The sequence below is a fragment of the Cyanistes caeruleus genome, chromosome 8 (genome assembly GCF_971803275.1).
Source record: "Cyanistes caeruleus chromosome 8, bCyaCae1.hap1.1, whole genome shotgun sequence".
In the NCBI taxonomy this organism is placed as follows: Eukaryota; Metazoa; Chordata; class Aves; order Passeriformes; family Paridae; genus Cyanistes; species Cyanistes caeruleus.
Genome location: NC_141708.1, coordinates 7583072 through 7608374, shown reverse-complemented (window position 1 = coordinate 7608374; position 25303 = coordinate 7583072). Strand labels below are relative to the sequence as shown.

General features: G+C 38.9%; 1 protein-coding gene across 5 annotated transcripts in view; it reads left to right on the top strand.

Moving 5' to 3' along the window:
- The first annotated feature begins 1637 nt into the window (after positions 1–1637).
- The window catches only part of ATRNL1 (attractin like 1), a 432328-nt gene continuing 408662 nt past the window's right edge, over positions 1638–25303 (top strand). For 3 of the 5 annotated variants that reach the window (XM_086899053.1, XM_086899057.1, XM_086899055.1), the window contains exon 1: positions 1638–2775. In XM_086899053.1, the coding sequence (XP_086755179.1) occupies positions 2492–2775 (284 nt within the window). In that variant the 5' untranslated portion in view covers positions 1638–2491. The remainder of the gene's footprint in view (positions 2776–25303) is intronic. The other 2 variants (XM_086899052.1, XM_086899056.1) reach the window with 1 other exon arrangement.

Below are 25303 nucleotides of genomic sequence, written 5' to 3'. Positions count from 1 at the left end.
TCAGCCTCGGCTTTTTATCATAAAATATAAAGCAGTAACACAATTTCCCTTTCCTCTCTTTGCATGAACTCACCAATTCATTACCAAACACATACAAAGAGATGTCTAATAGCTAAGAAACATGCTCTGCTAGGAAGACAATGTACTCCTGGACTGAGAGCAACTTGTGGACCTCCCTAAATCCTCTGGAATTAAACTGGGAAAATCACTTTTCATCTCTGTTTTCCCCACATACTCAGTGGAGATATTCCCTCCACCAAGACTGTAAACACCTTAAGGTGCAGACTCTTCTCTGTGATGTTTGTACTTTGTGTTTGACTTTTGACATCCTGATCTTGGTTGAACTTTTTTTTTTTTTTTTTTTTTTCACACAAAGCTCGAATGGATGCTGCTGGATGTTACTGTGTCCCTTACAGGAGCACTGATGGACTTTGGAAATCTGGGTGAACGTTTAATGGTGTGCTTGGGAAAACACACCATTGGTTTGGTTACAACACATTCGGTTAAGCCAAATACCAAACAAATTCCTATGGGCTTCAAGGGTAAAAACCTTAAGAATCTGGGGAGGGGTCGATTTGAATCTAATTCCAGACTAATGGAGCCACTTTGGACCTATCTATTTAGAGATGGTAGCAGGAAATGAAATTAAGTACCCTTTCTTCATCTGCTTGGAACAGAGACATCATGTCACAAAGTCTCAATTTCAGTGTTAGGAAAAAGTTACTGAGGGTTTGACTGATCGTGAAATGAAAGCAGGTTACAGTAGAGTAGGCTGTGGAAGAACACTTGAAAAAAAGAAGGGCATTTTAGGCAACTTTAACACTAGGATTACTTTTGTACTGCTCTGTTTACAAAGGCAGCAACTTTGTGACTTCTCATCATGCTGTAAGCAGGAGGCAACGTTTTGATTTGAACCTTAAAGCTGGAGGACGGTGTTGGGAAGGAAGATGTGTGCTAATTCCTTTACAAACAACTCGATGGGTGAAGGTATGGGTGTCTTTGACTTAACCTCTTTTGGGTCTTAATGCTTCTATTAACTTTTGGCAGCAGGTTTGTTGCAGAGCCTAGACAGCTTGGCTCCTGAAGCAGACAAGGGTCTGCACATGCCTGATTTTCTGACCTTTGGGTTAAAATGACAGGTTCAAGGGCAGATATGGGTTAGGCGGTTCGGGAAGGCTGTACCTTCCTACTACATCAGCCGATGGGGAAAGGAAAAGGGCGACATGCGGCCGGGAGTTTAGGATAAAAGGAGGCTGCACCCTCTGAAACCTCTGCAGAGAAAACCCCGCGGGTGTGTGCCCCAGTGGCCTCTCTTCCTTTACTCGAATTAAAGTTGCAGGACTGCTCTGTCTCCTTTATGGACACTGCCTTTTCACAGCGTGATTTTCCGTACAGAGTAAACCTTAGGAAGGTGAGGTTCCCTAAACAAACCGTGACATCTCTTATGCTACCAGCCGGGAGGAGTTCAAGGCAAACCGCCTCTGAACTTTGCAGGAGCTGAGGCGAAGAGAGGAACCAAGGCAGCAGAGCGGGGAACACCCGAGCCTCAGCCCGCTCTGCCGGGGGGCGCGGGGCCGCTCCCCGCCAGGGAGCACGGCACGGGGCGGGCTCGTCTGGGGGTCCGGGCGGCGGGGGCTGCCCGGGTCCCGGGGCCGCCGCATTCCCGGGGCCGCTGCGCTCCCGGGGCCGCTCCGGCTCCCCCGACTCCTGTTCTGGAAGCGTGGGCGGGAGAGGCGCTCGGGGGGGCGGTCACCCCGCCGGACCCCCCTCCCAGCGAGGGACGGATCCACGCGGGCCGAGGGGCGGGAGGCGGCTCCGAGCGGCGGTGACAATTAGCCTTTAAAAATGGCTGCTTGGAAGCTGTCAGCTGGGACGCGGAGGGGCTGCTAACCCTCCTCTCGCTGCCTCCCGCCTCCCTTCCCCGCAGGGCTAATAACGGAGCGGGGATAAGAGCTCTCCAGCCCTTTCCCCGCCCCGCCGGAGCGCGATGCCGTAGCGGCTCCGGGCCCGGCCGCCCTCACTTCCCAGCTGGCTGCCTGGCGAGGGGACGGCGGCCCCCGCCTCCCGCGCTCCTCCTCGCCGCCGCTGCGTGTGTGCCGCGGGCACCGGGATACAAAGGAGAAGGGGGAGCCGCGGGATACATGCTCCAGGGAGGCGTGTGCGCGGCCGTGGGGGCATATCTGGCGAGGAGAAAACACAAGGTCAAGAGGCAGCTCTCCTCCTCCATGGAAGAAGACGGGAGCGATGAGCCCTGAGGAGGACGACGAGGAGAAGGGGCGGATGGCTACGGGCTGCCGCTGCCGGGCTTCCCCTCGGGAGTGACGGGGCGAGGAGGGCTGAAGGGGCCGGAGGAGGCAGCGCTGGGGTCGGGAGGGAGGAGAGGAAGGCGAGGAGGAAGCGGGGGGTTTGAATCTTCCCTGGCTGGATTATCTCCCCTCAGGGGGAGCTGCTATCGCCGGCCGCGCCTCGGCCCGCGGCCCCCGCGGCCAAGATGGACCTGGGCAGCGGCGGCCGGAGAGCGGGAGCTGCCCCCGCGGGCCCGGCCGCCTGGAGACCTTTCCCCTCCGCCTGCTGCTGCTGCTTCGCCTCGCTCCTGGATGTGAACAGCTGGCTGCTCTTCTACGGCTTCCTCTACCTGGCCCTCTATGCCCAGGTGTCCCAGTCTAAGTCCTGCGACAAAATTTCCTGCTTCTCGGGTCATTGTGTCAACTCCACCTGCGTCTGCGACCAGGGCTGGGTGGGAGACCAGTGCCAACACTGCCAGGGCAGGTTCAAGTAAGTCTCTGCTTATTGCGATTTTTTTCTTCTTCTCATCCCTACATCCTTTTCCTCTCACTTTCACTTGTCTTTTTTTTTGTTTGTTTGTTTGTTTTTTCTTTTGTTTTGCTCGTGCCTGCTATGATTTTGTTCGTGTGTGGTGGAAGTATTTGGCAGAAGTTATGGACGAAATAGGCTCCTGCAGGTCTTAAGAGCACAGGACACAGCTCCGGCTGACTTATCGCTGAAAATAGGCTGCTCCACTTCATGGGAACTGAGAGACGGGGAGAAATCGGCCTAAAGCTGTGTCGCTGCTGTCCCTTCTGGAAGTGTCATGGAAATGACATGTGCGCCTCATGGGGCTGCCCAGGGAGCAAAAATTAGTGGTGGATTTTAATGACCTCTTCCTTCGGAAGAGTGAAAGGTTTAGCTCCTTCCAGCTTTCCTTTCTTTCAATTGCTTGAGCTAAATGGGCATCAGTCAGTTTCATTCAGGACAACACGAGTGCAGCTGAGTGAAATGTACATCCCTGGTGACAAGGTTTGCAGAAAAGAGTGGGACATATAAAACAGTAACATATTTCTGCAAAGGAACGGGTACTCATTCAAGGTCTAACTACCTTCTCATTCTTAAAAGTCAGTGTGATACAGAGTCATTGATCAGTGAGAAGGAAGCATACCCTGACACTTGCTTTTCTATATGGAGAGGGAAAGAAGACTTAATTTATAGGGCTGTCACTTTCCTCCCGCCCCCTTTGGTATCAGTGTAAAGACTGGCTGTGAAGAACACTGGTTGCTGTTATTTCGCTATATAATCTTAGACAGGTCATCTCATTTTATTCCCTGTAAAACACCCCTTATGAGCAGGAGCTCCATTTATTAAGTATGTTGACATACATAACTGGAAAGTGTTCTAATATCTAACTAATAGCAATGCATTGGTGAGACTATGTCTTAGAGAAGTTGAAGTTTTTTCTTTCTTTGGTAACTACTTTTTATAGGTTAAATATCAATAACTGTCTGTTTTAAAATTGTGTTTAAATTCAGTTTTTCTCTCTGAAACACTGAAATTAGGATGTATAATTTACATCTCGTTTAAACGTTTAATACGAGGTCATTCATTCCTAAATAAACAAAAAGTAAATCCAGTAACTTCTTAGCCTGGGAAGTTAAGGAGTAGTTGAAGTCAGTGTTGGCTGAAGTGATGTGCACAGTGCAGAGAAAGAGCCAATTCACTGATATTTAGTGGATATTGCAGCAGTAAGATTATAACCTAGTTATAAGCTAATACAAGGTAAATATAATACATACTTTTTTGCCTATGAACTTAATAATAAGGTTTTAAAGTTGGCCGTTTGTTGTTGCCTGTGTGTATTGTATGTTTGGGGTTTGTCCTGCTGTGGAACAATGGGTTAATTTCAGAGAGTGATGAGAAGAGGCCCAGGTGAATCTTTGTGTATGTGGATCTGCAGAGCTATTATTTCCTGGCTTTAAAGAGATTACTTGTATCCTTTGTCTTGGTGCCACTCATAACAGACCCTAATAGTGCCAGGACCAAAGCAAACGGTAATTTATTCAATTTCAAAGCTTGTTGTGAATGAGTATACTCTCTGAGTTGTTACTGGGCCGTTATCCCGTCCTTACAGGTATTATCTTGCTTATCTTTCAAAACATCTAGGTTTCTTTAGCTCGGTTGTGTTTATCAAGTGAGGAAGCACAGTGGTTACATTTTCCCTTCTGGTAGAAAGTTAATAATCCATCCCCACCTAGAGGAAGTTCTGTCTGAATGTTGGAAGGGCTCCTCTTCTGAGCCTAGCTAACACAGTCCTCGACTGAAGTACTGTTAGGGGTTTTGGTGAAATAGATTTTTCATTAACTCCTCTATGTTTTTTCATGCTTAGCTTTAGGAATGGCAGTGACTCTTGCATTATGATTTTTCTCACTGGAGTAAGCTGTTGGAGACCTATTTTTTACTGAGGACACTTTTCATAGCAGTGTCTTTGACAGCTCATCCTTAATCTTTATTCGTGGAAGCAAAGTGTACTCTGCACTGAAAATAAGCATTCCAAGATTTAAAGCTTTTCAAGCCTTGTGAACTGGGGATGGAGTGAAATATGTTAAACGTGTCTCACACTTTTGCAAGCAGCAGCTCGGAGCGGTTGTATTTTGAATCCTGAAAATTCAGATGGGTGTGGAATGGGTAATGAGCTCCGTGTATTTCCACCTGAAGAGTTGGAAAAGGAGTGTTACCCTGCCTGATGGCTGGGTGACTGAACACCTTCCCGACCTCTGTGGCAACTCTTGGTTTCTCTTATTCCCGCGGAGCATTTTGTTTCCATTTGGCTGAGAAGTTTCCTTTGTGCTTTACCCTTAAGTAGCCAGGGCTGGACTTTCGCAGCAGCGGTTTGACAAGTTCTGTCTGTTGTACATCATTTCTGCAGCAGTGGCCTCTGTTAGTGAGGATTATGGTGAGGAGCGTTTCAGAATGGCAAAGACTGAAAAGTGTGTTCGGCTATTAGAGCTGCATTAGCAGCCAGTTCGGAGGTTGTCGATACGATCTACAGAAATGTTAATAGAACCTTGGGTATTACTCTAAACATTTACAGGGTTTCCAAGTCGCAGCTGCTTGAAGTGCCTGCGTGTGTCCCTGTTACCCAAGATTTAAATTGAACTTTTAATGACCTAAATTGGACATGTGTGAAACCTGTCACTACAGTATTTGAAAAAAAAACCAAAAAAACCACCAGATTTTCAAGGGTAGGCTTAAAACACTTGAAAAGAAAAGGTTCTTTCTTTATTTTCATGTAAGTGTCGTATGGTTGTTTTTGCTCTCTGGGAATGAGGGACTTGCAAGTACCAGGCACATTGTGGTAAGAGGAGAAATACTCTGCCCGAGGGCGTCTTGGGACCATTGATTCTTGGGTAAAAGATGTGTTGTATTTTTGGCTTTGTTTTATTTCTCTTCTAAACTGAGAAACAGTAACATAGCAGAGAGACATCAAAAATAATTGATCAATCTTTGTAAGCAGGTGTCAAAATTAATTGACAATACTATGGTAACCTTACCTTTTCCCTGTAGGAGAACTACTAAGTAAACTGCTTTGCAAATGTTCCTCTGCACAAGATGAAATAAAGGTGGAGGGGGGTAAATAGGCAAAGAGACTCTCTAGCACCATTTTGCCATTTTGTTTCCCATATAAATATGGGAAACAAAATGGCAAAATGGTGCTAGAGAGTTTTACCAAGTTTTGAATTTATTCTTGTTATTGTGAATCCTGTGGTAGAGCATATAAAAATGCAGATGTTGCTATTCTTACTGCATTGCATTCACAATCATGTCAGTCACTTCTTAGAAAGATTTAGGCCTCATGCCTGCCTGGTGGTAAATTATTTTACTCTCTGTCCATACTGAATATCTGAATGCAGCTCTGACTTTCTGACTTACTTTCAACCTTTTTTTTCCTTCCATCCCTTCACCTCTACTCTGAAATAATGCAAAGCCTTTTTAAAATCGAAATTAAAAAGGGAAATTTTGTCATAAAAAGAGAATGGAAAGAAATTTTGCCAGGTGAAAGATAAGAAAGCCAGTGGGTGAGCAGGTTCTGTTTTTATAGCAGGGAGCTTCAAGCAGCACAGCTCCCAAAATATAAACCACAAGCATTAAAGGACAGCGCACAGTTTTGTATTCCTAGGTTGATTTATTAAAGAAGTGATGCTTTTAATGCTACATCTGCCATTCTTTCTTCCCCTATTCTGTGCCTTTGAGTTTGTTGGTCAGTTGCACTTTGCATGATGATAGGAGTTTGGGCAGAAGGGAGAGGGAGAGGCTGCCTAAATCAGTTATGGTATGAGACTCCAGGGAATTCAGGGACACAAACATTATGAATGGCCCAACTGCAGTAAAAACTGCTGTCACAGCTTCTATGTAGTTAAATGTCAAAGTCAATAGTCTTGAGATGCAGCAGTGCAGGAAAACAGGTTTCATTAGTTTTGCTACTTATAGAGTGATTTCTTAGAAGAAAAAAAATTGCTCCAGGTTGGAGCAAAAAGTTTTCCTTTTTCCAAAACGTGCTCTGCTTTGCCCTCGTTTGTGGAAGATCATTTGAGAAAACTTTGTGCATGGAATTTATCTTCCTCTAAAGTTTCTGAGTATCTGAATGACTGTAAACACCCACTGTAATATGCTGCCTTTGAAAAATGAGGTTGTGTTTTCAGATGTTTATAGTTATTTATTTGATAGCCATGAGTGTGATGTGTAATGAAGCAGAACAGGACAGGTGAGCACCTTTGAGGACCTACACTTGAGTTAATCTGCTTTACCTAGTCGTGGATATGCAGTTGTTATGGAGAGAGTAAGAGCAAATGGATTTGTTTGATTATTAAACCTTGCCTCCAGATGTTCTTATTGTACTTCTAAATTACCTCCTGCATGCTCTCCTTAATTTCTAGAGCTCCTATAAAAGATTCTGCATTCTTCAAGGGCAAAACAATTTCCAAGTGCAAGTACATTCACAACTGAATGTTTGAAGAAAATCAAATTTCGTTATTCCAGGCAAAAATCCTTATTTCTGTCTAAAACTCTGAATTCTGCTGTCTGCAGAATGACTCATGCAAGGAAAGTGTCCTTAAATTGCAGATTGTAAATGAATGATAATGTTGTGTAAGGAGAGATCTTAAGAAAAGTTTGCTTTAGCTGCAGCCAGTTGAAGTTCAGAGTGCTGTGAAAGGGGGTGACTTTCTTTCACACCTCTTTTTGATTGCATCTTGCTGGTTCTTATGTAAGCATTAATATTCCTGCTGAGAGTTGAAAAGTATCAACAGGAACAGATCTCCCCACCTCCCAGCCAGTTTTTTTTAAGCTGGCTCAGTTTCCTCAAGTTACTTCACTTGCATAAGGCTTCTGCTGATTCAAAGGAGTTGGCAGCATCAGCAGGTGTAGATAGGGGAAAAAAAAATGTTACTTTTAGAATTGGTCCAGACTTAGTTTTCCAGAACTTTAATGTAAAACAACATTACCATTAAAGTGCAGCTTCTGTTTCACAGGGTGAAATCCCTGAGTCATGCTGTAAGTAGCAAAACTCTTTGTCATCAGAGTGGCCTGTATCTGATCCAAGAAATAATTACTCTTATTGACATCAGTGCAACTGAGTGTGAGATTTTGCACCTGCAAATTGCCTTTTTACAACTCAGCATGTGAATGGTAATAAAACTAAACTTCTGGAAAAGCATCAGTGATTATGATTTTAGTGCTATCAAATGTGGTTTTTATTTAAGTTATTTTAGTTATGGTGCTCTGAAAAACTATTTTAATGTGATTTATTCTCTCTGTATTAAGATTTTAAAATACAATACAGTTATGGCTTGTATTATAAAGATATTTTGAATTTCTAAAGAACAAATTTTTTTTGTAAATCTTGTTTTAAATGTAGAAACACGAGCCATAAAATCATATTAAATGCCTCCTAAGCTAAGCAATCTGCACTGAAAAGTGTTTTTTGAAAGGAAAGCAGTCTTTTTGCAAACTTAAAAAATTAATTTTATTGTAATGTATTTTTTGACTGCTTAATACTTGCTACATTAAATCTTTTATAGATTGGAAATGACCCTTAAAATCAGAGTCCAGCCACTGTCCTAACACTACCAATTTCATCAGTAACCATTGCAGTGATTTTTAAGGGTTTTATGGAGAGGACCAGAAATGAACTCTGATTACTTATTACCACTTGCCTTTTGCAGGCTGTAGGGTAACTCTGAATTAATTCCTGTGTGAGTTGAACACATGCTGTAGAAAGCATCTGTACATGTCTGAAAACACTTCCACTGACTCAAAGCCCCTTACAGACTTTCAAACTCCATTCATTGGTTAGTTATCCTCACCATGTTCTATAACCAGGAGAACAAATGCAGAAACTTCTAATAGACAGTTCTAATCTACCTTATTTTTTGTCTCTTAGTTACCCTGTTTTTTTTATGTTTTGAGTCAGGCCTTCATTGTAAAACCTTTAGAAGTTGATGTCTTTGTTCCTTGTTGAGGTGGAGATATGGTCACCTTTTCCTCATTGAGAATGGAAAAGTTACATTCTCAACATAAAACAGACTTTTTCCTCCTTGACTACTCTCTTGGTTTACAGCCTATTGCAAACACTATTTTATCAGTGTTTGTGAGCTGTGAGTGCCAGAACTAGATGCTTTTAGTAATAGTCCTGCTAATGGAATGTAGATGCAGAATAGCTTCTCCCCTGCTGCCTGGGGTCCTGCTGTGCAGTTGCAGGCAGTGCTTCTCAGCTTAGCACTCTGCTGACATCTCAGACCATGATTTTCTACCTCTAAATCCTCTTGGAGTTGCTGCATCCTCAGTACTGAGGCCCTGCTTTTCTCAAACCAGTCTGTGAACTGAATGCTTCCTCCCCTGGTTGGAGTGACAGGTGGTTGTGGGGCTACAAACGTTTGGGTTTGGGATGGAGCAAGGCCCTTTTAAAAACACCCCTCTTCCCCCAAAGCAGTAGATAACAATGTACAGTGTCCCTTCTTTTGTGTAAATCTGAGACTGTCCGTAGGAGCTAATCTGAAGGGGGCTGGTGGATTCTGAAGCCTGGTTTGTTTGCAGGGCTGGTGGATTCTGAAGCCTGGTTTGTTTGCAGGCTAAGCAGTTTGTTACTTATGCAAAGAAGTGTGGGAACAGATGGTTGATGACCCTGCCAGCCCATCAAACAGCATCAAAGGCTGGTTGCCATTGCTATGGGTGTTTAAAAAGCTCAGTTATATCAATGCATGCTTAAGTTTATCCATAAATGATACATAAATAGCTGTACAGGTTATATCATTTAATACTTAGTATGTTTGAAGTTTAATTTGGCAAATAAATACACTGTGTTTCTCTTAGTTCCTTTAATCAAGGGAAAGGCATGAGGATCATATTTTGGAAGGCATTATCATAGTTCATGTCATATTTTTAAAATGCATACGAGCAGTTTTTGAGACCTCAGTCTATCACATTGTCCTAGAAATTGATTTAATTGTATCAAAATGTAGGTGGAAAAGGTAGGAAGTAAATATGAGATGTTACAGGAATACCCTTGGGATATTCCTGCACATTCTAACAAATGCTGGTGAAAAAGCACCTCGTTTTGAAGCATCACTATGTAAACAACAAAAATGCATTGGAAAACTCCTGCAGTACTGAAGAATAATTATCTGTCAGTGTCTATGAAATTTGTTATTAGCTGTATAGTCTTGGCTTGGAAAACATGCTCCAGAGTTCATGTAAGGAGAAATAAATGATGATGATGATACCTGAAAACATGAGCACTCCAGTGAATTGCAGCTGCTAACAGTAATAAAATAAAACCAGTAAACTGTAAGCAAAGTAGATGCTTTAATGTGAGGTGAGTGAGCAGTGGGAATTTTCAAACCAGTTTTATAGGTTGTCCTTTAAATCTTAAAAACCTAATGAGTGGACAAGCTGGTGCATTGATTTCAGAGCTCCATGAGGACCAAGACCTTAGTGAGAAACGATGGAACTAAGCTCAACACAGTTTGTTACTTAGTGTCCATTCCCAAGGTGCAAGACCTGCATTTGACTTTGAAGTTTGCTCAGTTCTTTAGACTTCTCAAAAATAATTTAGCCACCAGCTATAGAATATTCCAGGGTAAGCATCTTAAACTCTGTTAATGCAATATAATTAAAAAAAAAAATAAATTCCATGACACAATCTCTTCCAGAATTTAAAGCTTATGTTACTCGTCTGTAAGAAATGGATTCCAGGATGTTTGAATCAGTATTTTTATATTTCTTAGCTAAGGATGAAAATGGGCTGCTATCATCTCTGATGGCAAAATACCTACTCTGCTTATGCTAGTGGTATTTAAAATCAAGCTTGCTGTAGAATATTTCCAAGTTTTAAGCAGCACATATCTGATAAGCTTGAATTGGGCAGGGAGTTTTGAATCCACGGTATTCTAGGATTGCCTGGCATGAGAACAAGTACTGAATTACTTAAAGATTGGATACAGACACATAAAATGATCACACTCGATGTCTACATTTCCTTATGGATTTTTTCCATAATTTATGTGCTCTGGTGCTTCATCTGTAAAAAGGAAATAACACTTACTGTAAGCTAAAGGACTTGTAATAAACTAGATAAAATTTTAGAGATTGCATTTGTTCCTAGAATGTGATAAATATTAGGGCACGAAGCACTGTTGTCTAAACTCCAGGACAGCTGAGTATCTCAATTAGGTGAGTAAAAATCCCTTCCTCATTAGGTCAGATGAAGAAAAACCGTGCAGTCTGTGTTATTGCAGAATAATATTCTCATATTATAGACTCACTAGAAAAAATTGTACATTGGCTGTCACTGATAAGATTTGGTTTCAGAAGTAAGACCCCCAAAGACCTAACCCCCAACCCTAGAATAAATATTACAAACAAAATACTAGGAAATGCTGCAGTACTTAATGGGTATTTTGTGGAGTTACTGCTTTACTTGTAGGAATACAGTGTTCTATATTAGTCATTGTATTCCTTTGCCAGTATCAAAGAATCACACATTCCTAATTTGTAGGTTGATGTCATTGATGTTATTATAAGTTGAGAATCTGAATTCAGTCTTTAAATGTAGATTTCTATTATAAACATGCATTTTTATGCATAAATTTTTGTTTGTTTCCATGTGTTTGAGTTTTCAGCCACTTCTCTGTTTTCTTTAAGGTGGATAGCTTGCCTTCTGTGAAGAAATGGTTCATGTTGGAAATGTTGTGTAACTACTGGGATGCAGGAGCTGGGGCTGCAGAACGAACAGCAGTGCCACAGAAGGACCAGATTTTAGCTATGTCTGTTACCAGTTGTGTCAGTATAACATGAGCAGCAGTGATTTTGGTGAAAAGGCTGGGAGAAGAGCTGGGGTTAATAATGTCTTTAAATATTCTGGTGAGCTTTGCAGAAACTTTGTTCAAGTTGTAAGCAAACCACGAGGCACTGTAGAGCAAGAAGACAAATGGGCTTCATTGATTGCCACCCACAATCCTAGGACAAGGATAAATTAGTCAGAAAAATATCTTTCTAGTCATGCTGCAGTTTAAAATACTTTCCTTCTTATAACAGATAGAGGTGGCTAAAATATGGTGATCTTAATTTTCTTGTTAATTAATCTCAGCTTTCAAAACTCAAGAAGACTTGGATACATTCTGACTTCTATAAAGAATTATTTTGATAATTTCAATTTTATTAGTAAAACTGAAATGCTGATTAATCCAACTGTAGGGTAATTTGCACCCTTAATGGTTCTTTTTTATCTATAGAGTAAGAGTGTGTTTATGTAAATGTATGTATTTCCCACAAGAAAAACCCAAACACAGCTCACAGTCATCTTTGTGTGTGCAAGCCCAGTTGATGAAGATGCTTTGGAGGACTCCTGTTAATCAAACCTTGATGTGCTACATTCAGGGTGTCCCAAAGGAGGTGTGGGGAGAGGGAAATGAACTGCGAATGTTTCATGGGAAGCATCCCAGGGCTGCTGTAATGGAGCTGGGTGCTTCTCTCATTATCAGCAGTTCTGTTTTGTTTGTGTCATGAGTCTTCTCCAGCAGGTAACTGAAACCAAAACCTTGGACGGGAACTGGAAGGTAAAATGAAGGTAAATCCTGAAAAATGAAAAATACTGAACAAATGGCTCCTTTTGAGAGCACATGGATTTGCACTTGTGTACAAAGCTGTACTATCATATTAAGACAATTTTGTTAGAAAATATTTTTGCAGATGTTTTCAAAAACCTAATGCTGATATAAGTATTAAAATCAGAATATGTGTATTTAAAATCCACACCCTGTTCCCCCTCACCACCCTGGTGGTTTGAGTTCTGTAGCACTTTGTAAGAGCAAACATCTATTTTAAATTAAAAAATGGCACAATTTTTCTAGAGTTCTTAACTTCTAAAGTGCTTGTACTGTTTTAACTTTCACAGGGCTAAAACCCCCAATCTGTATCCAGGTAAGGAAGGACTTCCACCCATCTGTATCATACTCCACCTGGATATCTTATTTAAGCACTGGGTAGCTGCTTGTCACACTGGCCTTAGAAAACAGACACTTATTTTTTGAGCTGTTTTACTTGTAGGAAACCTCAAGTTGTGTGCTTGTCTACGGTAAAATAAGAAGTAAGTGGCTGAATTTAAAGGGAAGCTTGGGAATAAATAAAATTTTCTGTAGGTCTGTATCAGTCCTCATTTTGGGAAGACTGAACTGTCTATAATTTGTATTTTTTTTTTCCCCCTGCAAATACACAATATAGTTTGAAGTTCTTTGTTTTCTGAGAGACTCCTACTGTGTAGCATAATTGGATACAAGACAGAATATTAAGTTTATTTTTCCTATATATATTCATAACTGAGGAGATTTGTGATGGTATTTTTACATTGTCTGTTTCAAACACATACTGTAGGTCATTCAGTAAGTTTATAGGGGGGCCTCTGTGAGTGCAGGTATAAATACCAATATAGGTTAGAGGTTGATGGATACTTAGAGAATTGATCTTGAAAAGGTGGACCAGGACATGAAAGATGGAATGAGTTTGTAACTGATCTCTGGTTTGTATTTTTTTAAAGAGGGTGGAGACAGGGAACAAGAAAACCACAGCTTAGTATATTAACTTGACAAAAGGTGTTCATAAATAGCAGTGTTGCTGGATTATTTTGTTTTCATTTTTATCTACATCCTTGAAGTGTACTTACTGTATCTGGGCTTTGTAGGCATTCAGAAATCTGTTCTCTAACACAAAACTCTGAAGTGACAGACAGCTGAATGTATGCAGAATATTCCTTTAAAGTTAGATTTGGGTTTTCCAATTTAGATTGGCTGCATTTCTAAGCAGCAATTGGACTGAAAAGCCGAGCCAGTGCATGTTAGCTTTTCTTAGAATGATGAAAGCTTGCAATGCTACACTGAAATGGAATTTGAGAACATCTGTCTCTGAATTTTTACTTTGAGTTGCCGTGAGAGTTTTGAGGTCATGCTCAATAAAGATCTTAAAAAGCCCTACCTGTTATTCATACAACCCCTGGTGGTTGATCAGTTCTTTTTCACACATCACCTGTAGCTCGTCATTCACTATTTTTAATCATCCTGATAAATGTGTCCTTTTATTTCCATCTGCTAATGAAAGCCTAAGCAGATGAAGGACGACCTTAGTCCTCACTTTTAAGTACAGCAATTAATCTGGTTTTCTGTGATGATCCAGGAGAGCCCTGTGCAACGTGTGATCTTCTAGTTTGTGCTGTAACTTTGCAATCTACAACTTTCCCTGTTGCCTTTATGTAATTCACTGGGTGGGGATATAAATTACTGTGCTTCAAGGCTGGGAGAATGACAAAAATAAATATGCTAATTTTGGTGACTATGAGCATAGTCACACATTAATTCTAAAGGAAGAAATATTCTTCTTTGTTCTCATAATTATGCCACTGCAGGCCTAGACTTCAGTGTATCTTATCTCTTAGTCTGGGGCTACTTAAAGGCATAACTGTTAAAATAAAACTACAGTATTTGATGAAAGAAGTTTTCAGGCTTCCCATGTTTAGAATCTACAGTTTTTTTAAGAAGCAGCAATTTTGGGGTTTTCATCTCTATTAAATTCTCTATTTATTCCTTTTTGTTTGTTTTTAACTGACCAGAAGTACGGAGGAGGCTGGCTGAGTTGATGTCGCACCATAAGATAGGCTAATTCAGGAAGTATATGTATTCTGGTCATGTAGTTTAAATTATAGGATGCCTTTATTTTGTGTGTTTCTGCTTTTAAGAATTACTTTGATCACTCTTGTTGAATTCTCTGTCTTTGCACGTTACATTCTTTTTGGTGGGATGTATTTGCTTTATAGTTAAGGTTCTTCTGGTCTAAAAGATCTTGTCATTGCTTCCACAGGAAAGTGGAAAATGCTGTGAAAAATCTGTATGGAAATGCCTGGGAGCATGCAAACCATGGCTCTGAAGGGAATTGTGAGCTGAGGTTTAGCAGGTTTGTGTGTGGGGCTGCTGCAGTGCAGGAAAAGCTGCATTTTCTGGTGAACACAGACATAACATGGTTCTTTTTGTGCACGTGCTCAACAGCAAAAAATGGTGATATAGTTCAGGGCATCTCTACACTTGATTTCAGTGGTAACTTGGGTTACAGACTGCATAAATCTGACCTAGTTCTTGCTGTGGACCTTAGTGTATTCCACCCCCACTTCCATGGGCAGAGATACTTCCCACTAGACCAGGTTACACAGAGCTCTGTCCAGCCTGGTCCTTAACACAGGATGGACAGTCCACAACTTCTCTTGGCAACAATTGTCTGTGCTTAAGACTATCAGAAGGATATTTGTTTTCCCTAATGTTGAAATGTACTTAGTCTCAGTTTGCCTGTGTAGTTCTTCAGCTCTTCTGTAGTTTTGTGTGCATGTGTGAGTTTTGACTCTTAAATTATTCACTCAAGCAGCAAAGAGAAAATGGCATAGCTATGTGTATGATGTCTGCAGATCTGAAATACTGTGTATGTGCTCATCTAATTAATCACGTTGAGGTTTTGGGAGGGGGAAATATTCTTCAGAAAGTAATTTTTAGGAGCTGTGTGGATAGTGAGCTTGGTTTAGAGGTACTTGCTAAAGTATTTGCTTGAGGCAGGATTTGAAAGAAACACTTTCTGAGGGGGTCACTCTATGCAAAGTGAGGAGTGTTGTGGAAACACCTCAAATTTCAGGATGTACCACAAAATAAGATCTGTGGCTTCTAATTGATTCAGGATGGGAAAACATCTCTTGGTTTTGCAGAGATGTTAACTTTTATGAAGGCATACACAAGCATGGACTTAGCAGTAGTTGTAGGATAAAAAATTATTATAAATATTTTATTCATTACTTAATTATTAATAAGATAGTTAATAATATTCTATAAAGAAGTAAAGTGACATTAAATTTATATTTCTCTATTAAATTAATATTTATGGTGCAAGAAGGAATTATAAGGCTGTTCATAATTTTGCACTTGAGAGTAGACTTCAGGCCTGACTTTCAATTGTTATAATCTTAAATGGTTATATTTAATCTGTTTAGGATTTGTTCTTTAATATGAAGGAAAACTTCAGGAAGCTGATAAAATAAAATGGATAATCAGACTCCTATAAATTGTGTATGACAATAGTGCATCCCTCATGTAAAGGTAGTGAAATGTTTGTTATCCTGCAGTTTTTTTAATATATGATGTGTGTGGGTGTACATATATATATATATTGACTTATGTTTTAGAATGTTGAGTTACTTTACCTATTGTGGTTGATTTCAGTTTCTTTTAAAATTACAGCAAATGCAGTCAAAAAAAAAAATCCCAGTGAAAGAATGTCACCAAGGATACCAGGGAAGAATGATGTTGATATCAGTGCTTGTGATACTTTGTGCCATAATCTTTTGGAGTTTTCGTGGCTGGATGCAATCAATCCTTTTAGAGAGGTCTTGAAATGATACAAAGAAGACTAAGTTGATGAAATAATCTCAGAATAAGTCAATGAAATTATTTTCACCTAATAAACTGTTGGGGACAGTATTTTTTGTTCTGGTACTTGTAGAATCAAGCTGTTAAGGTGTTGTCTCATGCTCAGAATGTCTTTATATTACAAACAGTTCTCCTCTGAATGAATTTCATTATGTTAGTATGGCACTCAGTAGTTATTTCTCTTCTATCTGCTTTTAGTTAGGGTTGTGGTTTCACATACTTTGCTTGAGTTATAGATGTCCAAGGCCATGTTCTCCTTAAGCATGTTTTATCCATGTGAAGAAAGGGAAATGCTAGCTTTTGTTCAAGTAGAATTCCCTATCCTCTCTTAAAATATTTTTAGCTTATCCTTGTCAGACGATTCTTGAGAAAAAGAAGAGATATTATTATGACATCTCTGGGAGCCTTACTGTGTTTAGATGCAGAAGATAAATCAGAATACTGTGGAATGGGAACTTTAAAAGCAAAACATTAACTGGCCTGCAGTGTGACTGTTATTTTGGAGTAGTTTGGTTTTGAGTTTCTGCTAAAGAGCACAGAGAAATTGGTTAGGATGATTGTTTTTTGATGTAGAGTGATATGCTGAGAGGTAGGAGGAAAAAATTGATTAAGTGTGGGGGTTTTTTTTGTACAAGTAGTAAAAAATCTGGATATTTGATTCTGTAGCTGTTTAGGCCCATTTCTGTTGCTTCATCGAACTAATGCAGCATCTTATTAATTCTTTCTGTTTTCAATAAAAAACCCCAGTGTCTGCATTACTCAGTAGTGGTGTATTTGTCAGGAATGTCTGAAGTTATTGGTGTCATGGGAGATAGTTATTTCTCAGCCAGTATTTTCTGTTATTGATACTAGACATACTTGATGTTGTAGGAATCGAGCGACAGTCTTTGTAAGTGTTCAAAAATGTTTTCAAAGTGCATTTTTTTCTGATTTAGGACCATGTCTGAAGCAGATTTCTGTTGCTTGTGTTGTGTGTACTGAATTTGCATGATTGTATGAGTAGAAAGGTCTTTTGTATTTGGTAATTTGGCAAATGCATCTGACCAAAAAGCATCAGCTGTTAAAGCCTCAAATCAGGAAGGTTTTAATTATAAGCAGAGGGGCATTTCTGATTGGAAAGTGTGGTCACTGAACAACTTCCAAGGATTTCAAGTTTGTCTGTGTGGTGGTGAAAACCAACAGCAATTCAAACAAAACCAAAAGGGTAAAAAAGTGATGTTTATGAAGACCAACAGATTTGATCGGCTTTCCTTTCTTATCTATAATTTTACACTTTGAATTCTTCTGTCTGTATTGTTGAACTGCCATCTTTAGCAGAAGGAGCCACTCAAGGGTTCTCATTCTGTTTGGAAGAGCTCCACTGAGGGGGGCTGCTCTGTCCAGCTCGAAGGTTGAGGAAATGTCTTAGCAAGAGTCCTGTGGCTCTACACCAGCCAGCCTTTCAGAGTGATGGACTTTCCCCATCTGTGCCTCAGAAGAAGCTGTAGTTTGTTATTCTGGACCAAAAGCTTCAGGCAGGGTTTTCATGTGCTGGCTGTGTTTTGTTCCCATACACAACTGTGTTATTCTTTAAACACTGCACAGAGCAAGTTGCAGTGGCCAGCACTCACTTGTGAGTCTGCATTAAATTCTGTTGCAAAATAATGACCATCAAATTGATTTTTTTTCTTTTTTGAAAGCTTTGGAGTGAGTATTTAGTGATTGTCCCTATTTAAAAGCTGTCCTGTGGTAGGGAGTTTGAGAATTTAATTTGTATGAAAAATGCTCTAGAGGTTTTCTTACTGCGTTTACAATAAATTTTATGCTCTCTTTTCCTATATCTTTTTACTGCTCTATAAATCAGCAGAGAGGTTATGAATTTGCTTCATCTTGCTGTGTTGCACATTTGTTGATGAAACAGCTTATTAGATCATAAATAGATGTAATTGCATAATCTAATGGGAGAGGGGAGGTGGATTGAAGAAGGGGAGAAAACATAAATAGCACTAGAAATTAACAGATAGAAGACAAAGTTTTCTTACTAAGCTATAAAAGCAATTGAGTGCTTATGAAATGCAGAACCAAATAGTTATTTTATTTTCATTTTAACCTAAATAATAATTGTAAATGGCAATTTATAGATAAGGAAAAAAACGTATAAATGACAGAAGACCTGGTAGTGCCCTTCATAGCATAGCTAAAACTTTATTGATCTAAAAAGGTCATCTTCTGTCTCAACTGCTGCAGTTTTGTGTTTTGAGCTGTGTCCTCCCCAGTGTTTGTGTGTGCAGAAATAAAATGCTTTTGCTTTATGATTTAGGTTTCTGTGAATCACTTGTGAATCTCATATAAGGACTCCTGCTCACCTCAGTTCTCTCCTTAATGGGAGGAAAAGGAACTGTGCAATAACACTTGAACTCTGTTTTAATTTCAGTTCCTCACAATTTAGGAGACTGAGAGTGTTCTTTAGATTATTTCTAACCTCTGATCCTGGAGCTAAGATTTGTGTGTGTGTGCTGTATTTTTTTTTTTTTAAATGAATGGAATTCTGTGATAGTGGAATGTGCTCACTCTGGGTATGAGTTTGCAGGTATGAATCACCACACTACTGATGATGGTCTTTCACCACCAGTGCACTGGTATTTGAGCAAAACTATATATTTAATTAATGATGGAATTAGTAGTAAGTTTAACATAAAATTAATTATTTAAATTATTAATAGGAAAAATAAGTAGGATTTGTAAAATATGCTTCTAACTTATAATGTTCCAGTTATCATCAAAGTTCTGGTAATTTCATTTTAATACTTTCTTTCTTCTCTAGATGAGCATTGCAGTTGTCTGAAACTGCTAAACATTACAACCCTGAACAATAAGGTAAAGAGGTCTGCTCCTTATGGAGGAGGGAGCAGGGAGTTCTAATTAACAACAACAAGAACCAAAACAACAACCAAAAAAACCAAAAAGATAAAGAAAACTACCAGCACTGACAGTCAGCATTAAATACTAGAGCTGTGAAATTTGAATGATCATAAATGTTTTAATATTTCAATTATGGTTCAGCCTTCCTAGGACTTTATTTGGCCTTGCATTAGAAATTGCAAATAGCAATTTTTGTTGCATTTCTTGTTAGATAAGTGAAAATTGAGTCCCCTGGTCTGTTAATTTATAGTTGTCGTTTCTAGAGTATTGTAATTTCCTGTTATCTAAATGTGAGCTTTTAAAATTGATATGAGCTTTTGCCTCAACTTCTGAATTTTTATTTTAACATGAAACTTACTGATGATGTTCCTGAAGTATTGTAAAGTTTTTTTTGTATTTATTTTTTTCTGGTTTTTTTTTTCCCATTTCGAGTGCTTTGATTTTTTTTTTCTAAGGACTCGCCTGCTTTCTCAACGTTCTGGCAAATTGGGATTAATTAAGAAGGCAGGCAAGTTGGGATTAATTAAGAAGGCATGCTTGTAAAGCAGCAGGGATTTGTATGAGTTAAAGGTGAAGTCTTGCATATTAAAGCAAAATTTTTCCAAACCAGATAGGCCTGTATATACATGTGAGTGTATGTATCTACTTTTATATCTATGTATATAAAAATTTACTTTTAAAAATAGAATTATTCTTAAAATAGAATTATCCAGAGTCTGCATGAAAGTATAGAGGCTTGGTGCTGGTGGTTCTTTTACTTGGAGCAGCTACAGGATTACTGCAAACCTTCCCTTATCTGGGGCTAGTGCCTCTAATCACTGTGCAGCTGAATGACAGTGGGAATGAGGAGGAGGAAGAGTTTCATCTTCTCCTTATGGGCTCATATTTTAATATAAAATCACTGCCAGAGCATTCCTGTGAGCTGTGCTCCCAGATTGCCTATCAGGATCTCTGAGGAGTTAGCTGGGTAGATTCATATGTCTGCGGAGACGTGACATCCAGCTTCATCCAAGCAATCACAGCCTTTTATGAAAGCCTGGAAGTGAGACTGCTGAAGAGTTCACAAGCTGCAATGTGGAAGAAAAATCAGGTTCATGTGAAGAATAGCTGCCTCAGGACTGGACAGCAAAACTGAGCATTTTGATTTGCAATTTAGGCTTGAATACTGCTTTTACCCTTCTTCAGTCTGCAAGTTTCCATCATCTTCATTTCCCTCCAGATTTTTGTCTGATGTTACCAGACACAGGGATTGAAATTGCTGGCTGGTGACATCTCTGCAGAGGGTTAATCTCATTTCTATTTTTCCCTTTTCTGTTCTCCAGCCCTTGAAGGATTACTACCTTAGTCCACGTACACTATTTGAGAGGCAAAGGCATCAGTTGTTGATCTAAGAACTGTGGGAAAACATCACATAATGCTTGTGTTTTTTTAATTATCATGTTCAAAGAAATTCTTGGCTACCTGTATGTGGGGTTCTCCATCATTATTCTCAGGGACATTTTTGTATGGGGGGGATATTTTACATTTGAAAAATAAATAAAGGACAAAACACCAGCAGAAACCCCTACAATCACCTCTGGCAGAACAATTTGAAACTTGAACAGGTATCTCTTAGAAGCAAGCCTTTGTGTACATGATTTAGAGAATATTTATTAAAGTCTTTATGCCATACTCCCAAAGTCTGGGGAGAGAAATGGCAGTATTATGTAATGAAAAATGCTATAAATGTATTCAAGCTTCTTGAATCTCACATTTGGGCACTGAAATGGGCTGCCCAGGGAGGTGGTGGAGTCATGGTCCCTGGAGGTGTTTATAGATGTGGCCCTCAGTGCCGTGGTCTGGTGGACACTGTGGTGTTTGTCACAGGTTGGACTCAATGGTCTCTGAGGTGCTTCTCATTGATACTTTGATTCTGTGAATTCTGACTGCCTGAATTTAGACTGTCACTGGATTTGTTCATGCAGTCTCCTTTATACATTTTTGTGTGCACAGCCACTTAGTCAGAAGAGCTGTTTTCTCCCCATTTTTTTTTTTTTGTCCTCCTTTTATGTACAGAGTCATATTTTAACCTCAGATTTCATTATGCTGGAATAAGCAAGTGTCTTCTTATTAGACTCTTATTTCTTCTAGTCATTCAAATAGCATTCTCTGTTCCAGTTTAATCTTTCTTTTCTATTTCCTGGATGTGGCTTTGCCTGGCTCTTGTGCTGTGATACTGTTTCTGCCTGCCTGCTTCTGGAATTCCCACATCTGGATCATTGCCTGATCTCTGGAAATCCCACACTGTAGGATCATTTTTAAAAAAGTGTGGCATAGAATGATTCTGTTGCTGTTTTAATTATCTCCCTTCTCCAGTGGACTACTTAAAGTTATTCCCCTTGCTTCTAAGTGCATGACTTTTCAGACTAAATGACTAAATTTGCTGTGTTCTTAATGCAGCATCACCATCACCTTGTTCTCTGCATGGGAGATATTAATCTCTAATAATATGAACAATTCCATGCCATCAATAAAATGCCCTAGCACATTTGTGCCATCATTGTTAGGTTTATTTTTAAGGCCAGTTTTTGACTGCCTTCATTATCCAGTGTTAATTCCCATATAGGGTTAAATTTTCTTCTTGTCCACAACCTGTTGGTTCCATTTCTATCCATTGTTACTTCCTTTATGGTTCTCATATTAACTTGGTTTCCAGCTCTAAATGCACGGCTTATTATTGAGCCCTCTTATAGTGGTAATTTTCTTTATAGTTGCTTTATCAAAGATAGTGTGCGATATTAATAAATTTATGATGCGTTTTATTCTTTCCCCTCACATCCATATTTTTAGATTAAACTATGAATATAGAATAATGAAAAGCTAGACTAATAGGTTCTATTAATTCTTTCCTTTTTTTGCATTAAATTTAGGTACAATATTTGCTAGAATATGACAAATGCTATAATTTAATAGATTTAATAAAGTGCCTGCTGCTTAACTTGCAAGTTAATGTATTGGTTCTTTTGTTTCCTTGGGCTTTTGTGTAGAGATTCTTGTCTCTGTTCTGGCAGGACAATAAGTTCTTCAAATTTTTTACTACTAAAAATGTAATATTATCCAACCCAATACACTTTGTTCCATGAGCTTCCTTGCTTTTGCAAGGTAATGCTTTACATCATCATCTTGAGTCAAAATCACTGAGCATTTTCTTTATTTTGCACTGCTATTTCTATTGCCTCACACTTCCTGATGTTTTTGCCATTTGTTTGACAAGTTTGTAGCCATATAAATATGTAGTCATACAAGCACGCGATCTAACAAATTTCCTTAGCCCAGAACACTATTTTTTAAAAAAGATTTGAACCTGAACTTGTTCAAGTACAATTAATGTTATACATTACAGCTCAGGTGTTTTGATTTTGTGCTTGATTGCCTTGTCATGTATGAATTTCTTACAAAGCTAAAGTGAAATTAGAATAGAAGGTAATGCTGACCAGCTTGCATATTATACTCACATTAACTCAGTTTGTTTTATAAGATGTAATTAGATATTAAGTAATTTAAGACTTATTTAGAATTCTTGGTCACTTTAACCTCACTTAGAGGTTGGGCAGTATTTTAATCCTGACTTGAATTTCTACCTCAAAGTGACTTTCCTGCTTTAAGGTAAATAGCAGAAGATTCATCCCCATTTCTTCACAAATTTTCACTATGTAGAAAATAAACTTAATTCTGCTGAATACTACTAGAATGACCTTGTTCTGTATTCCCTATTTACCTTCCATCAATTAACTTAATTATTAATTGCATAAAAAACCCTATGAAAGCTTTCAGTTTATGTGAATACTGACTGTCACTCAGAGCACATGCCAACTGACAATGACAAAGAAATAACTACTTCTAGTAAGTTTATGATCCCATGGCATGTATTTTATAAAGTAGTTTGTGAAGATGAATTATTTCTGTGCTTGTCTAGTTATTAAAGGTAGCAATTTAATCAGTGACTGATGTCCATATCAAATGACCTCTGGAGTGATAATGAGTATGTACAGCTGCTTTGATTTTTCTAGTATGTCCATATGGATACTCAAATTGATACCAGGACATAATACATGTATAGAATAGTCTTCCATCCTCTCTGTTCTCTTTTCTCTGCAGTAAAAAAGTAGTCACTGATGAAAAAATTAAATGAAAACATCTAAGACTTTAGGCTCATACATCCTGGCTTAAGGTGTGCTAATTAGTTACTCTTGGTATCCAGAGTAATTATTCTATTTGCCCAGTATGAAAAGCTTTGGTGCTCTTCTGTGCTCCAGTAATGGTCTTATTGCTAAATACTTGACACACCTAGTACATCTGATTTAGCATCTCTGGTTGATATGGTGTCAAAATAAGCATTTTTCATGTAATTGTAGGGGGGAGGAAAGATTTATAATGAATTACAGGACTTGGAGCAAATCCTTCCCTGAGCACCAGCAGTGTTAATATGGGAGAAGGTATTAAATCCTGTATGTATCCAATACATACAGTCCTGCTCACAGGTACCTGATTTTTATGAACATCCCTCTCTTGAAAATATATGAGGGAAACAAAAATAAACTTTCATAATCCTTCCATATACCAGGCTTTTTTAATGATAAATTTAATGGCTTTTCAAGAGTGATTCTTCTGTGTTTACTCACAACTAATTTAAAAAAAACAAACAAACCGATATGCTTTGTAATCCAAAGAAAATGGAAGTTTTTATATCAGTATACAGCTGAAATACAAACTAACTTATCACTTCTTTTGTGTTTTTCTGATGGTTTCAATCTTTATTTCTTGTCAAAAGCAAAGAGCTACAACATTACTGCAGAAATAACCCTTCATCCAGACTTGTAAGGAGAAAATAAATTAGCTTTGGAGAGTTTTTAAAATTTACCGTTGAGTTATTTTGCATGCTTATTAACTGTGATGTTAAAATTAGTGGGTTTATGGTCTTTTTTTTTTTTTTTTTGTGAGACTAAGTAGTATGTCACTTAGAGCTGCTCATAGCAGGCAGTATTCTGTATGATGATGGTGATGACTCGTGTTTGGTTCAGCAGCAATGTCACTAAGAGTCCTAAGATGTCTGTCATTCTGATAGCTGTGTCTCATTTTAAAAGGGAAACCCCCAAATAATACAGAGAAGACTAGGAGATTGTTATTATATTGTTTGTCTCCTTGTGAAAGTTGACTTACTTCTCCTGAGTGCTTGAGCCAGGGAAGAGCTGTTCCTGATAAGTGTGAAGTAAGTACAGAAATTAAAATTTTGAGCCCTGACAACATTTTGAATAGAGCGTGATCTGAAAACAGCTGGATTAATTCTCATCAAATCTCTGTAGATAAAGTATCTCTCCATGATCAATTCATCGAAGTGTTAGCAGGAATGCTCATCTTTTTCCTGAGATGAGAGGGCTGGGCTGACTGTACTACATTGCTTTAATTAAGCAGAGTGACTTCCCTTTCTGGATCATTTTGGGGCCCATTTGTCTGACTGTATAATTTTTTGTTTGTTTGTTTTGCTTGCAACAAGCTTCCCATGCAGAATTCCCTGTTAGAAATACCAGTTTTGTGTAGAGAATGCACAATATCCGTGTTAAATGTTGCCATGTTAACTTGGATCAGCAGCACCTGCAGAGCTCTGCAGGCTGTAAGTGATCTGTGCCATAACTGCTTGTCACAGCCCCAAAAAGGCAGTACTTGAAGATTTCTGTAACCTTACTATATAGTTGAGTTCATTTTATAATTTTTTTAGTCTTAGAATTTTTTAGGAAGGCTTTGGTTTTGAAATGAGAAAGGCAAATACAGACATATGGTTGTGTGAGTCAACAGGTACTAGATGCTGTATTTGGCACCTCTTTCTGTGTTGATTGCTGCAGATCTTGGAGATGGGAACTTGTTGACCTCTATCTGTGCAACTGGGACATTTAGTGTTGACCTAAATTATAGCATTCATCTTCTATTAAGATTTTTATTATTTAATCTGTCTTTGATGATGTTCTTTAAAAAAAAGTCTTCAGGGTGTGGTTTGTATTTTTTTTTTTTTTTTTTATTCCGCCTTCACTGTTGTGTGGTTTCCTTTAATGTTTTTTCTCTCTTGACTTTGACGGTATCAGTCTTTCTTA